At 36.9% G+C, this 16,378-nt stretch overlaps 1 protein-coding gene across 2 annotated transcripts in view; it reads left to right on the top strand.

Moving 5' to 3' along the window:
* The window catches only part of PRKCZ (protein kinase C, zeta), a 65,739-nt gene extending 57,492 nt beyond the window's left edge, over window positions 1-8,247 (top strand). For both annotated transcript variants that reach the window (XM_009709739.1, XM_009709738.1), the window contains exons 17-18: window positions 4,873-4,988; window positions 7,731-8,247. In XM_009709739.1, the coding sequence (XP_009708041.1) occupies window positions 4,873-4,988; window positions 7,731-7,818 (204 nt within the window). In that variant the 3' untranslated portion in view covers window positions 7,819-8,247. The remainder of the gene's footprint in view (window positions 1-4,872; window positions 4,989-7,730) is intronic.
* Window positions 8,248-16,378: the final 8,131 nt, after the last annotated feature.

Genomic DNA, 16,378 nt, shown 5'->3' with positions numbered 1-16,378 from the left:
CACTTGTCATAAGTTACGCAATGCATTCCCAGATGCCTCTGAGTGATTCTGTTACCCAGAATTTACGGCTATCCTTCCTTCTGTTGGATGTGTCCCCTTCAATTCTGCCCCAGCATACCCCCTCTCGATTGCAAGGTGATCCATGTGAGAAGTCTTGTACCTCTGTTTTGATACAGCTCTGAGATTCTTCTGTACAAAGCCTGTAACAGTGAGATGCTGATTCTCTTTAAGGTCCTGTAATTTCTGCTGCAGTGGCCCACTGAACAAAAAACCCATACAATAGTGATGAGCACACTCTCTTAGTATTGGAAGCCTGGATTTATTTACCGTACATTTTCCTTTGTTCTTCTAATTAATGTCTAATTCACTAATGTTAAATGGGGAAAACAGATTCCTAACTGTATCATAGATAAGAAATCCCTAGTGTTTTGTAAGACCATTTCAAACGACTATGGAAGCAAAGAAAGTAGCTTGAAAGCTCCACTCTGAAAATAGCAATGCTGACAAATGTGTTGTAAGCGTTATTCAGAAAGGATGTTAAGAAATATATGTGCCAAGGCTGAAAAACAGGCTTCTCAATTTTTTTTTTTTGCATTCTCATCTCGGAAACTTTTCTGTCGTTTTCTTCTGCCAGCAAAGTAATGACTTGAATCCATTTACGAATTCAAGATTGGTGTACGTAGTCAGTGCCTCCTTAAGTTAAAGGAGCTTTGTATGAATGCAGCATACCAATTAAGGAAACATTTTGCAGAATTGGCATTTTAGATGGTTGTAAATAGAAAAATTGTGAAAATATATGGTTATCTGTTATGTATAACATAGTTATGGTTATAACAATTGCTAAATTGGCAAGCTGGGGCCAAATTAAAATTTCACTTCCTTTAATGTTCAATAACAGCTCTTGAAGTGTTGCTGCAAGGATTGTGTTCTTATTACAAAACACACAAAATTTACTAGCATCTATAAATAATTATAAAAAAGTAAAACTACAATTGATAAAAAAAGCACATTTTGTGAGGCAATATATGCTAGCATCTTCATTGAGATGGTGTATTTAATTGGCAGTTTAATTGTTTGCCATGCCTTGCTCTGTAACTAGCATGCTGGTTATCCTTTTGAAGTTGGGTTTCTAATGAAACTGTGTTTTCTTAATCTGTGTGGCTAACAAGAAGTGCCACAGTCTGGTCCTAAAATAATTTTGGAGCATGACACTCTGTTGCAGAATTTTTGTAATAGAAAAACTAGGAGATTCAAGCAAATATTTTTAAAAAGAAATAATAAGCATTGACGTTTTGGAGACAAATGTGAATTTTCTGGGTAATCTTAATGTTTCTCGCAGTACTCTCAAGGTCAATGTGTTGCAATTTTGCCTGATCCTCCAAATTCCTAAGACTTGGTATTTATGTCTGGGAGTTCACTGATATGAAAGTAAATATATAAGCAGTTGGTTTGTAGGATTTAATAATTTAAAATTCTTTTAATTAAACCTTTTGAAGGGCAAGTGGAAAATGTCTGACTTAGCTTCCAGCCTTTTACTGTATTGATGCATATGTTTTACGTTTGGAATATATGATGTAGTTTGGGAACTAAACTTCCAGTGATACCTTCTGAGTATTACATATTGAACTATAAAAGAAAGATTCTAGATTGTGAAAGGGAAAGTGCTCAAGCTTCTGTGACTTTGTATAGGTTCGAACTAGTCTCGATGCCGTTACATCAGATGGAGCCTCCGTTTGAAAGGTTTAACATAACTCCCTTCGAATGCTTATGTTACAGCAATAGTATTTTTAATATAATTGTGAAGAGGGACTTCCACATAGTACTGTTCATTTGCCAGTTACAACCCTGATAAGTTTTGAGCTGTTTCGTCAGTTTTTGCTTATTTTGAAGGCTACTGCATTTTGTTTTATGTGAAAACGAGCATCCTGGTAGATGAGACCGATTTAGTTTCCCTAGTGGGGGAAGACAGGGGAATTCAGTTTTTACCTGTTTGTCTCAAAAGCAGCTGTCTGATCAGGACACTTCGTTGGTAGCCAACAACCTGTATTTCTTGAGTAACCTGGAAAAAAAAAAAGAGGGGGATGTGTGGTCATGGGAGAGGAGGCAGAGGGGATACAGGATGTTGGATGTGAGGGAACTCTGGAAGTATCGTGGTCAGTATTGCGTGGGATTTGGGAAAGCTAAGGCCAGAACAGAGAGTTGCTTATTTCTAAAGTACAAATTTTGGTCCAAGCCAAGTGAGTGTCCAAAGTCATTGCAGTAGCTTCTTTAAAGAAATAGGTTTTCTCAGACCAAACAGCCATGCAACATCAAGTAAGTCTAGAGTATTCAGGAAAACTTAATCAGTTGCTTCTAATTTTGGACTTGATGATCCTTATGGGTCCCTTCCAACTTTAGATATTCTATGGTTCTGTGAATTTTTAATGTCAATTTGTGAGCTAATTTTCGACTTCAGTGTATGACATCATCTTATTTAATGCTTAGTGAAAATGATGATTCTTCACGTACTGACCTAACAGGATTTCTTCATGGCCGGTTTGCCCATAAAGGGTTTTGCCATACCTCTCATTAATATGTAGATGTGAGGATCTTGTATTTAAAGCGAAAGATACTATTAATTGGGTTTAGTGCTACTGTTTTTCTCTCATTGTTTCCTGCAGCAGACATTTTGGTTTTCTTACTATTTTGAATTAGTGAGGCACTACAAATGCATAGAGGTACAGTTTACACTTTCTAAAATGTTACGCTTTTTCATGCATAATTCTTCTCTAGCGTTAACGTATTCCTTGTCATCTTTGTCGTGTTCCATCCCTGAATTAAATATTTTAGTGTAAGGCATTACCTCAGCATACTGACAACCAGGAACATTAGTATTTGGTCAGTTGTCTTTCCATAAAACACACAGACGTTTGTAGAACAAACTTAACTAAAATCATATGATGTTAAGCAACGTAATGTCTTTGAAATGCTGTGAATTTCTAGTTAGACTAAAAAGTGTTTGAAAAATTAGCTCTTCTCGTTGCATGTTATTAATGTGGTTCCAGCTATACTTTTTATTATTTAAGTTCCTGTCTTTGATGTTAAGCAGTCTTGTTTACCTGTTACTGATTTTCCAGAATATAATGCTATGAACTAACTCATTTGCTTGTATGAAAGAATTGAGCAGTAGCTATCACTTGGCTATTGCATGGTCTGCTTAGTATGTAAAAGAGTCGTTCGAATGTTCCCCAGACTGTATGGATGGGAGAGAGGCAACTAATGCTGACTTGCAGCCAGTGAGTTTAAGCATCAGTTGGGGTAATATGTTGCACTTGAGATGTTTTGGTTTGGTTTTTTTTTCTTCCCTCTTTATGAAGCAGAAGAGAGCTTTCTTTGGTTTGTTAGACAGTATTTGTATTAGGGTGCAGTGTGAAATTGCAAGTCATGATGAAGAGGATTCTGTTCACAAAAGTGAGTAGTGTATAATTAATAACTTCAGGAAAACTGGGAGAAGTAGAAATCCATTTGAATAATTCACAGTCAATTCTACAAGAGCTCCATTGGTTTACTGTAATTTTAAGATACTTCATATTCTATAATATTTCAACTGGGAGATTCAGTAATATGGTAGATGTAACAGGTAGAAAATGTAGTAGTAGGACTTGTCATTTGTGGTAAAAAGTGATTTAGCCGGTAAGAACTTAGCTGGCCGTGCAAAATAGCAAAATGTGATTATTGACTGGTTTTGACATACTGATTTCCAGTATATCAGCTGGATTGGTTGCTCAGGCTTCCACAAGTTAAAACTCGTATCTGTGATATTCTACTGGACCTGGAACTATGACTACTTGAAAACAAGCTTAAAAAGGTGAAATTCCTCTTGCAGCTTTTTTTTTTGGAACAGCCACAGGTAGTCATTTAAACAAATAATAACATTTAATCTGTCATTAGCTCCTGTATCACTTAAACCTGTGATAACAGCAATCTAATAACTCTGGAGGATAGTAGGGATTTGCCTTAATCAGAAAACTACGGATAACTGTTGAACATGCTACTGGTATAGCAAATGAGAAAAGGTTCTTAATGACTGCGACAGCATTATTTGAGTCAAAAAAAATTTTCCCATGATTTATTGACTATCCATGATGAGTAAGATCAATATGGGTGTCCAGTTCCTGTAGTGGGAAATATTGTATGTAAGTGTATTCATTGTTAAATTTTAATTGCAGACTAAAATTCTGGGTTGCTCTTGCTATTTTACTGATTAGCACTGCTTGCTTTTAATGATTGCTTACCAATGTGGCTAGCGATGGGTTGGGATGTAAATATCGCTTACACTTTTGTTCTGTGCTGGAATGAACATTAACAAAAGCCTGGTTATGTTGATTTGACATAATCTAAGAGGCTGCCTTTACAGGAGGCAACTTAGAGGAGCTTATTAAAGGGAAAAATGAGCTATATTCTGGGAAAGCATCTCGGCTTGAATGAAGAGCTTCTGGAGTATGTTCTCAGCTTAAAAACTGTTGAGCCAGATATATACAGCAATGTTTCTTAATATATAGGGCAAGAGGCTTAGGAAATGGCTTTTCTATAGCCTTAAACTTAAGATTTTATTAATTTCTGATGTTTAAAATACAGCAATAGGATAAACAGGAGGAGCATATACCATTTAGTGTCAAAATCTGCCAGTCTAAAACTTAATGTCAGATTGTATTTTAATGTGTTTTTATCTTCCACCAACATTGAACTCAACTATAGTTGACTTTTCTGTGCATGTACTCTAGAGCTGATGTGTGTTGATGTTCTTAGGGGATTTTGTAAATATACAGTATTTTAATTTTTTTCCCTCCCTCATTATGTGTGGTGTTTTGTTGTGTTTTTTTTTTTTCTTAGCTGGAAAAGAAGCAAGCAACCCCTCCATTTCAGCCTCAGATCACAGACGATTATGGTCTGGATAACTTTGATACACAGTTCACCAGCGAACCTGTGCAGCTAACCCCAGATGATGAGTATGTTTTTCTTTTTCCCCAAATACAATTGCATATTAAGAAATTAATTTATAAATTACTTGAAAGTTACTAAGAAGAGACTATGTACTTAGCATTAGAACACAGTCGAGTTAAAGTAAATCTGAAATTCTTTGTATCCTACATATCTTGCATAACTTCTGATACTACTTATATATTAGAAGACAGCCTAGTATTCTAATAAAAGTTCAGAATACTGTATTGATTTGCTGTGGAGCGTGTGCTTGGCACCGAGAGGAGAGATGGAAGTGTGATTCCTGACCCTGGCAGCTTGCATGTCTGTACTTGGGAGAAACAATTGAGGCGAAGCTCCTTGGGTCTCAGAATAAGGTTGCGATAGCAGGAAAATCTTACAGAAAGCTACTACTTAAATGTGCTTTGGAAAAACCTTGTAGGAAGAAAAGGTGTGCTTTAATCAAAGAAATTGAAGGCTGAGGAGTGATTGCTGTACACGAAGGAAGAAGTTCCTTCAGATACAAGGTGGCATGTAAGAAGACAGGCTGTAGTTTCGGTGGTTAGATGGGAGACTTAGCTTGCCCAAACTCTTTAAGAGAGTAATTGTACACAGTTTTGAGGGTTTACTGAAGTGTAAAAATTCAGAATTGGAACTTGAACTTCCTTTGGAAAAACAGGAGGAAGCTCTATGCAATGGGGGAAAATGTCAGAGAAGAAACGGTCTTGACTTCCATTTGTTTGTGAAGCATTTAGCATATATCTGATGATAAATGTAGTATCAGAGTGAAGGGGGGAGGAGGGGCCAAATGCTATCAGCGTGAGAACCGTAGTATCTAATTGCTGAGGAATGCAACAATTTCGGGAGAGGGTTCCATTCTTTTTTTTTCTTTCCAAGGTGCATTTTTCTTTCAAGGCTTGAGTGTGTGACACTAATGCTGGATGGCACTTAAAATACACCTTTTGAAGAACTGTAAAATATTGTTTCTTATTGAAGAGCAGAGTAGTGCGTGTTTTCTTGTGAATTTTTTGTGCTATTCTATCAAGAATACAATTAAACTTTCTGCTGCTTACTTAGCATTTTGATACAGAAGTAAAATAAATCAAAGGAAATTTTGGGTTTATTAAAAATCCAAGACTCAGAATCCTGAAATCTGTGCAGCTAGGATTTTTAGGTGACCTTTACTGTGACAGAGCAGCAAAGATTTGCTTGCATGTTACACACTTACATTTTCCCAGTATATTTCATTTATTTATGTTTGGTTTTCCTTACCTGACTAGATGCCCTCTGCTGAAGACTATAATGCATTCTTTTCCAAATGTTTTCAGCCTGTTGTCCTGTTCACCAGCATCATATCTGAAGGAAAGCTATTTCTTAAATCTCCAGCGCTTTGCATACTTCACAATTTCTAACTGAAGTCTGTAGAGCTACTGATTGATGGCGTTTTAGAATGAATATTTGGGTCTAATCAGATGTTTAATAAAGCTGATTCTGAAGTATTGCATTTGGAAATGGGATTTTAAGAATGGATTTATGATTTCTGCTCTCGTCGACACAGTCTGAAGTACTGCATTAGTGGGATGCCCTGTTGGCATGCTGAGGCTGTTGCATACTACCCAAAGGCTTTCATAAAGGCACAGGATTGTCCCGTTCCAGGCTATGTGTTTCTGTTAGTTTTCCCTCTTTGTTGCTACACAACAAAGCTAAACTGCTATGAAAGACAGACAATAACCATTTCAAAGCTTCTTTCATAAAGTGCCCGCTAATCCTCGGTCAACCCCCAGAATTAGCTAGTTGGTCAGGGAATTTTATTTGTACAAATCAACATTATGTGGACTAAATTTGTGACTGTAAAAATGAACACTAACTAGCCATCCATTGAGTCTACTCCACTGGCAATAAATCCACTGTTGCAGGGTCTTTCTCTTGCTGCATTGTTGGGTAGCAGGTGGTCATCCTCAAGTAACTATGTATTTGGAGATTTTGTGTGGGTGTTTGTGTGCCTAGGCGCTCAGGCTTGGATTTTGTCAAAGTGTTACCTATATATCATAGATCTATAGTTCACAACCTATTCTTTTTCTCAAGAGTCCAGCATATATGAAGTGAATAGCTGAATGGAAACCAGAGTGTGAAGTGCTTCAGTTATTGTTTGTGTGACACCAAAGAATTGCAAGGCATATTCGTGCTTTACACGTCCTAATTGACAACAAAATTACAAATACCAAGTGTATGTGCACCTATAGTGGGAAATTTTATGAACATCATGTCGTAAAAGAAATTCTGTCTCTTACATACATCAGTTTGTAAGTCTTTCCTTGGATTTTAGGTGCATACAATATGTATTTTTTTTAAAAGTATTAGTTTTGTCTTGACTCTTGTGTAGTATTTATCTTATACATCACATTAGCAGCCCTTGCTGACAGCAAAATACCAGTTTCTTATTTGTAAACTGGTATTATAAAAAACCAGCCATTTATTATATGCTTCCTTTTGAGCCCTATAAGTATGCATGTTGTCTAACTGGAAGGGCAGATGAAACTTTATTAGATGTTTCAAAATTTCCAGTCATATTGCTTTAGATATTGGCATAAAACATTAGTGTTAAGTATTTGTATGTTCAGAGGCTTAGGTTTTTTCCCCATTATTGTTGCTTCTGTACAACTTCATACATTTCTATCAGGTATTTTGTTATTATTTGACGAAAAAGTAGAGCAACAGAAATAGTATTTGCAATTGATAAAACTAAATCAATGCTTTTAATTGTTTTTCAGAGATATAATAAAGCGAATAGATCAGTCAGAATTTGAAGGATTTGAATATATTAATCCATTGTTGCTGTCAACAGAAGAAACGGTATGAAGGAGTGACATCTTTGTTGTGGACAATGTGAATGACGTTTTAAATTTATCCTTAACTACAGTATATGCATGCGAGGCTGGGGAACTGTAAGATTTTGGACGGAGACCAATGATTTAAAAAGACAAAACAAAAAATTTGCTGCTGAAAATCAAAGAAGAGAATAATGATTTTGGTGGGTGTCTTCTGCCACTTAGTGATTCTTAATTTCTGGGCACTGACACAGCTGGCTTCATTAATGAAGGAATTTGCATTTTGTGCCTGTTTCATGAAGGATTGAAATGTTCATTGCATCCCTGGAAAAGGAGATACTGAAAGACTTTGAGATCCACATACTTTCTACAAACACTTGATGCAATGAGCTACCAATTGAAGAATATTACAGTGTAACATCCTGAAGAATAAAATATATTACGGTGGTGTTGAAGCTTATTTTTGATGCCTTTTTTCACAAGTGGTACCTGTCTAAACGTCTCAGATGTATTTAAAAGGAGTTGTGTTTTATTAGCAATCAAAACATAAATTTGGGTACAAGATTTAAGTGCCTAAATGGATAAACTGCATTGAAGAATTATTACATATTTGGAACGTTCTTAAACCTGGTAAGTTCTGCTTGTTAATATTAAGTAACTATTTACATATGAAACATACAGTTCACAGCTGCAGCCTAATGTTCATTTGCGTCTTGAGAGAATTTGAAATGCAGAGTGACTCAGCAATATTAATTACAAATTAGAATTTACAGTGTCAATTTCAAAATCTGTTGTCTCAAAGTCCAAATTTACCAAAATGTGTAGATTGAATAAAACTAAATTTGCACACAAAGGACTTCTGAAAATATTTAAGCAGTGCCTACACCTACAATGATGTTGTGTTGTATATTAGATTTTTGAAAAGTATTTTTATCAACAATACAAATATTCAGAAATAGAGCAAAAGCATAATAAAGCATAGCCTTAAAGTTTAAATAGTAAATCTAGAATAACCATAATATAAAATACAGTTTCCTGATAAAGCACACCTCCTACTTACGATAAACTGTCTGCTTACAATTACTCAGTGTATATTAATAACTAATCATTCTACGTAAGAGAATGGGATGTTTTGGTAAAATGATTTGCATCAAAGTAGTAAATTTTTTTAATGGAAGAAAAATTAATACCCAAGAAATTGGATAAAGCAAAAGATAACTATCAAATCCCTTCTTGTGGAAACTGGGGAGGGGGAGGTGTCGAGGGGGCAGGGAAAGGGGGTATATTGCATCAAAAAGGTTAACAATTTCTTTGCTTGGCAATGCTGATGTCACTACATTTGAGGATTAGTAAGTGTGCGTTGCTATCTGAGACTTCAGATGGTGTGAAGATTTACCTGCCTCTACACATAACAGCAGCGGAGGCAGTATTTCTTTTTGCTAGATTTTGGGTTAACTATATTGTATGGGTTGTAGAGATGGGGGGGAATTATGTGGGACAGAAGAAAAAGGAGAAACCCTGTGCCATGACATCTCACCTAATTTGGTGTAAAATGCAGGATAAATTGCAACACTTCCACTTTCTTTACATTAACATATGGTTTTCTCAGGGTACAGCATTGCATTAGGTGCTGAACATGACATCTTTCGGATTCACATCCAAGTCATGAGGTGCTAGGATGAGACTGCCAAAACATTGTTTAAAATTTTCAATTAATCATTGATTAACAATCTACATTTTGTATCCCCTCATTTAGCCGCAATTATGCAGACCTGTGGTTATTTAGTTATACTAATCCCATTCAGATTTAAGTTGTGGGTTTCTATCTGTTGGACTGCAGTTTTTCATATTAAGCAAAATGTGTTTTAATCAGCACTAAAGAATTTAACCAGTATGAAGTACTTGCCTCAAATGCCTGGACTTTACATACTTTATGATCTACTAAAGGAAACATTTACCTTTTAAATGTAATCTGACTGGTTTTTTTAATTACTCCTCTTTTCCCTTCTCCCTGGCAATTACTTTATTTATCCTGAATGATTATTCTTTCAGTGTTTTCAACTCCCCTGGTAATAAAACTAATCAGTAGTTATTGGAGTGACTGCAGGCAGCTCATGAATGGAACTATGACAGATTAAGCTGTCCTTTGACATGCCAGGGCATAGGACTTTAAAATGGAAATACAAGAAATGTGGGTTGGGGGTTTTTTTAACCTTTTTTCTAGGTTTCAGAACATTTTTGGGAGGGAGGGAAGGAAGAACAGAAAGACACGTTTGCTAAACAAACATTGTAAAGACTACTTGATTTTATTTACAAATTTACAGGCATTTACAATGTTGCTGTGTTGCCAAATAGTTTGCTGGATACAGGTTTGGTTGCTCATGTGCAAGTGTTTGAATAATGTTCTGTTCATGATGAAGGGGAAATTTTTTATATAAAGTACTTGTTTTATAAATAAAAGAAAATGAAGGATGTAATTAAATGTGTGGTTTGGAAAAAAAAAATCCTAATATATTACAAATGGATCTGGTAATGATATATAGTTGTCTTATTTGAAATAGTAAATGAAAATTCTAGCTAATTTAATGATTGTAAAACAGTAAATATGTTCTTGTAGTTTTGTATAATTAATTAGTTGGGATCTTTGCTGACCAGTTTTAATTGTGCAGAAGATGGTATACTAATCCATAACAGCTAAGATCATTTATATTCTTGCACATCTATTAAAGACTTTAATGAAAAAGTTAATAGACTGTTATTATTTATCAGTAAACACAGCTGTGTCCACCTTGCACTTTTTTAAAGAGACCCCATTGTAAATTAAATCTATAGGACTCGTCCTGTATTTTGATACTGTATTTTGTGGTGATTCTGTATCTTTGGATGGCACCTGAACTGTAGGTTTTTGAGACAGACTAACAAACTTCAGTATCAGTTTTCTGAGTCGCACTCTTCTTCACCGTACGTGAAGGCAGTTGCGATCCAAATAGCTGAAACGGGCACAGTTGTACTACTCCTGCATACAACCCTTCGACAAGAAACTAATGTGAACTGTCAGGCTGTGCCTGGGGAATAAGATACCTGGTTCGGTAAACAAGTAACTTACTTGGGGGAAATGAACACCCTACTCCAGTTTAGTTCATCCCTTCCATTCCATTTGGTGGTCCTAAACTATCACTAATGTCATTTATTGCCATTCAAGGAAATGGTTGCTTTTCTCGAGCTTACTAAATGTTTATCTGCTACTATTAAGAAATTACCAAAATAGTAGATGAGTCTTCTGAATACTTTCTAGCCAAAACAAACTCTCAGGTGTTCTCTAATCTCCATCACTGAGGGTATTTAAGGGGAGAGGGAAGTGGAACTGATACAAAAAGCAGCTGTTTTGGCTGACTGACTATATGAAATCTTGCTTTGCATTTCAGTACTTCAGTGTTCTTTCTGGAGCCTAATTAGTTTAGACTAGTCATGTTAACCAAGTGGATACTGACTCATAACCTTACTTTGAAGGTTTCTGATTTTAGCGGTGTTTCTTCAGAAAGATAAAAAAAACCTTTATTTGGTCTGGGTTGTGTTTTATTTTAACATAGACAATACTCATAGAATCAACTGTACAATCAGAAGTTCTTGCTTAGATATTAAAATAATGAAAAATGCTAAGCTTGAATGACTTTTTAATTAAGCTTATTTTCACAGATTACTTGTTTAGAGAAAAAAGAGGTCAGTAAACTTTTGGATTCAATTAAATAATAGTTAATCTGTTGTTCAGCTGTTTTCTTCCACGCGTAGGGATTCAGAACAAATATGATGCTTCAGACAAAACAGGTTCTTCAGGGATTTACAATCGTACATTTTTTCAGAAGTACCCAGATTCCAGGAGTACCACGACTGATTTCCCTGGGGGCCTCTGGGACATCCTATAGCACCATTTTCAGAACTAGAACTACCTTACATGCATTTGAAAGGATTTAAACTAACAGGCAGGTGGCACTTGACCTTCTATCCAGTTACTGGTTTGTGATCCTTAGGCAAGGCTGAGGCAAGGATGTGCTTCCTTGACAAGTTTTTTCCTTCTCCTTTGAGAAAGGTTCATCCTTGGCCTTGCTCCTTTGCTCTTCGTTCTGGATTTACCACGTTACATCATCTGCACTTTCAGACAAGCACCTAGCAAGATGGCCATCAATATCCAGTTGTGACAGTCTGCAAATACAGAGAATTTGTTCAGTGAGAAACAAAGTCAAATACTTTTATTTATGCTACTCTTCACCTCGACTCTTGCGTTTCCTAAGCAATTGCAAAAGCGTTCTAGTAGCTTAACGGGTAAGTCATGCCTATGCTCAGAAGCACTGCAATCTGCCACAAACTCCTGTTGTTGCTATTACCTGCTGCTAGATAGTTTGGTAATGTCATTTACTAGAAGACAATGCTCACATTCTGTATGCTCAGGACAAGCAATGCTACCCTTGGAAACCTTAGGCTGCTGATACAGGACAGAAAACCATTACCTTATTCCGCATGCAAGTCCAAGCTGAGGATACAGGAAATGAGAGGTTTCTGATAGAGGAAGGATGCTTTCTCATGTCTGCTTTTAGTTTCCTTTTTTGGAGGGCTATTTCTGTGATTGTGACGTGACCCTCTCTGCTGCCCCTATTACAGTAACATTTGTAAAGCAGATTCTGTAAAAATTGAAACTAATCCTAATCAGCACAGAGTTACCAGTAGCACAGAACTGAATACGAAGACTGAAAGTATGGTTAGCCTTTCTGTCTAAATCTCTTGATACAATAATGACCACAACTTCCATTAATGAAACCATCCTTTTGTCTCATTGTTCAACCTCCAAGGAAAGCCAATATATCTTGCAGTGTTAGAGGACCTGTTGAAAAGCACGTGTTTTCAGCAGCTATGACAGCCTGAATACTACTAAATAGTGTTAATTTCAAGAGACAACATAATTCTTATTGTAGAGTAGATATTCAATTGCTGGGAGGGAGGATATTTTTTTTTTAAAAAAAAGGTAGCCTGACAACAATGGAGGACTGAAGTTTCATTTAGTCATACTAATCAGAGCTTGCAATGAAAAATCCACTTCCTTCCATCTTGCCCAGACCTTGAAAGCTAAATGAAGAGCACAGTTGCTCAGCCAAAGGCACCCAGGTACTTGCTGAACAGGTACCAGTACAGCTGTGACAGTGAATTAGCAGTAGGTAATTCTGACAGTTAAAGAGTACTTTACAGTAGAAGTTTTGTCTATTTTCATTATTTTGCATATAGAGAATGCATCCCGGAACCATTTTGGGTTTTGTATACTGTGAAGTTTTTGGAGAAAAAAAACAAGTACTTACGTTCCACTAAAATGAATCAGACACATCGGACAACTGTCAAGAGTTGAAGATCCTTCACTCTGATTTTGTGTCTTCTCCTTGCAGCTTTCAGTTCCAGGAGTGCTCACAAGAGGAGGCTGCTCTTCTGCAGGCATATTTCTGGCCTCACCAAATGAAATATTCCCTTGATGCGCTTGTATTTGAAGCTCTTTCCTGTAATTTTCTTTTCTGTTTTCTTTGCTGTTCTGTACAGTCCCTCTGCAGTGCTGGTGAAAGCTAGAAGTTTTTGCAGAGCTTTGTGACAATGCCAAGTGTGTAGAACTTCTGTCTTGAGTGAATTTACATGATTTAGGACTTAGATCCAGTTTTGGAGTATCGTTTGTGTCTTCCCCAACTGTATTTCCGGCTTGATCTGCAATAGTTACGCAGCATGGTTTCTCACCCGTAGAAGGTAAACTTTTCAGTTTATCTGCTTGGCCCTGTCCTTTATATAGATGGTCGATCTGGCTCTGTGTAAGCTGATGGGAGCCAAGATCCTTTGGTTCTAGACATTTTTCTTTGCAAAAAGATGGGAATGATACCCACTGAAAATCCTTCATTCCAGTTGTAAAGACTTCTTGTTTTTGTAGACTCTCTTCCTCAGAACTCTGTAACACACAGACAATGCCTTCAAACAAACGCAGTTCAATCACTACATAAAACCAAAGCTGAACATGTTACAAATACTGAGGCGGCTGAACTACATTGAAGAATGGAACTCTTTATTTGCATCAATCTCCAGCGCTTGTAAAGCAATCAAGAACTTCCTGGGGTTTAAGGGTGTCTCCCTTAATATTTCTAAATTGATACAATCGAGTACTCTTTTAGTATGTTCCATAGACACTAAGGATGAAAACAACTACCTGCTGCTGTTCAGGGAAAAAAAAAATTCTACTCTGAAAGGACTGTGGGTTTTCTGTTATGATACTGCCTTACACTATCAGAGAAATTGATACAATCGAGTACTCCTTTAGTATGTTCCATAGACACTAAGGATGAAAACAACTACCTGCTGCTGTTCAGGGAAAAAAAAAAATTCTACTTTGAAAGGATTGTGGGTTTTCTGTTATGATACTGCCTTACACTATCAGAGCAATGTAATGGCTGTTCCTATGTAATGAACCTCTCTGTTACAGTTTGCCTTTTCCAGTTTCATTCTGTTAGAGAGACACTAGTGTTTATGAGCAGTCAGTATACTTACACAGGCTACCTCTTTTCCAGCAAAATGTTGTAAAGAATTTGCCGTAAGGCAAAAAAAGCCTCTAGTAGTTGTCCTTATAGTACCTGCCACACAATGCTAAGTCACACCGCTGTATGTACAGACTGAAGAGCTGAAAACCAACCTCTATTTAAAAGCCATTTCAAATTGTTTCTCCTGTTATCATCACTCAGACTGTCGCCATTGTAAGCAGTACACAAAGTGCAAAAAAACAAGGATACAGCATCCTACCTTCCCGAAGATCTCTGGCAAACTGGGCAGTGTTTGCCAGTTTGTGCATTGTAGATCTTGACTGATGTCCTTCAGTAACAAAACCCATGTTTTTTCACACTCATTTAAGTCTTCTTTTTCAAACCAGGAACATCTGTCAGTCAATGTCCTGTAAAGACAGAGACAGTTCAATAGTTTGTGGGTGGGAGAGCAGAAAGAAAATACTCTGCATTGCTATTAGTCTGCCTCTTAATTAAGTTCATTTATCCCTCCTGTAACACTGATGTTTAAAAAAATGTAGCTATCCTTAACTGTAACTTATCAAAGCAGAAGTTTTAAAATTAACTTCCAGTAACTGACAGTGCATCAACCTCTTTCAGCCCAATTCAGTGGCTAAGTGTGGTGACCCCTTTCCTTTTGTTAACAACTAAGCAGAGGGCAGGGATTTTATGACTTAAAATGCATATAACTTTTCTATTTGTACAACATAAAACTCTATTCTTACCTATTTTCTTTTGATCAAGTAGCACTATATGTGCTAAACAAAGAATAACATTTGACAACTTCACCATGCCAAACCACAAAGAGGCACGTAAAAGCATTTGCCAGTAGGCGCAGGTATACAGATTTTTTAGTTTAAAAGAGAGACAAGATGGCCTGTAGAGGAAAAAAAGATTTAGCTGTTTATAGTATTATTTGTTTACAAAGGGAACCTCCATCTAGCCTACAGCAAGATTTTTCTGGAACACAGAGACATTATTTAGCCCATAAACTAATTTTTACAGCTTACCCTGACTTAGGTAACTCATACAGCTATCAAAAATACCCAATTTTTTAAAAGAATGTCTAAAAGCCTTGCTTTCAACTTGTAACAAATAAGATGTAGGTATTTACTACTGTCTTCACTTTCAAGTGAAACATTAAGCATAGCCATTGTTTTTCCTCCTCAAATACTGAACTTGACACCTGCTGAGCACAGAAATCATTTAAGCGTTTGCACTAAGGATGGCAATTGCATTGGTTCCCACATATGCTTGGCCATTCCCATACTGCCATTTGAAATTGGATTATCTTTCTAATCAATTTGATCTAATCCATCCTAGGAAGGCATTAGGAAGGTTTAACTATAAAGTAAGCATTAAAAGGTTTTTATACTAGTAATGCTGCATAAAGACAATTTCAAGAGAAGGATGGATTGTTAATGTCAGAATACTGTTTCCAGTGTTCTCACTTGTTACTGATGCATTTTCTTGGGTCACTGTCCAGGAATGATGCTGCGATGAGAAGAAGCTAGAGACAAGTCTTAACAAGCCCTCAAAAAAGCAGCACGATCAGCCTTTCGACGCCTCTTTTTGGAAGGGGCACAGCCGAGAGCGTGCTTGCTCATCCTAACAGGCTGAAACAAGAACCAAACCACTCACTGCCTCTTCAACCTGCCTTTCTTCAATCCTCCCTTACTCGAGGGCTGGAAAAATCAGGAATTATTTCTGGTCTCCCGAGAGCCTTATTCTGAAGAAAGAAAACTTGATTTTCATACGTTAACATTTCTCATGGGCCCCATCCTCCTCGGTGCTATTCTGTGCCAAAGAACGCACAGAAGGCGCAGGGCCCGGCGCACTTTATTTTGCAGTTGGCTTCTCAATTTTTTAAAGGTACTGCCGGCGGTGTCGTGTGAAGTACCCTTTAACACAATCAGCAACGTGCCACAGGCGCGACTACAAAGCGCTTCAAGACCCAGCTGCATCCTTACGGCACGGTGGCCGACGGAGGCAGGACGGTCCCTTTTCTGACGCCCCTGA

This window comes from Cariama cristata, unplaced genomic scaffold (genome assembly GCF_000690535.1).
Source record: "Cariama cristata isolate BGI_N322 unplaced genomic scaffold, ASM69053v1 scaffold2721, whole genome shotgun sequence".
NCBI lineage: Eukaryota > Metazoa > Chordata > Aves > Cariamiformes > Cariamidae > Cariama > Cariama cristata.
Note: the sequence above shows the minus strand (reverse complement) of the source record. Positions and strands in the feature narration are given on the sequence as shown.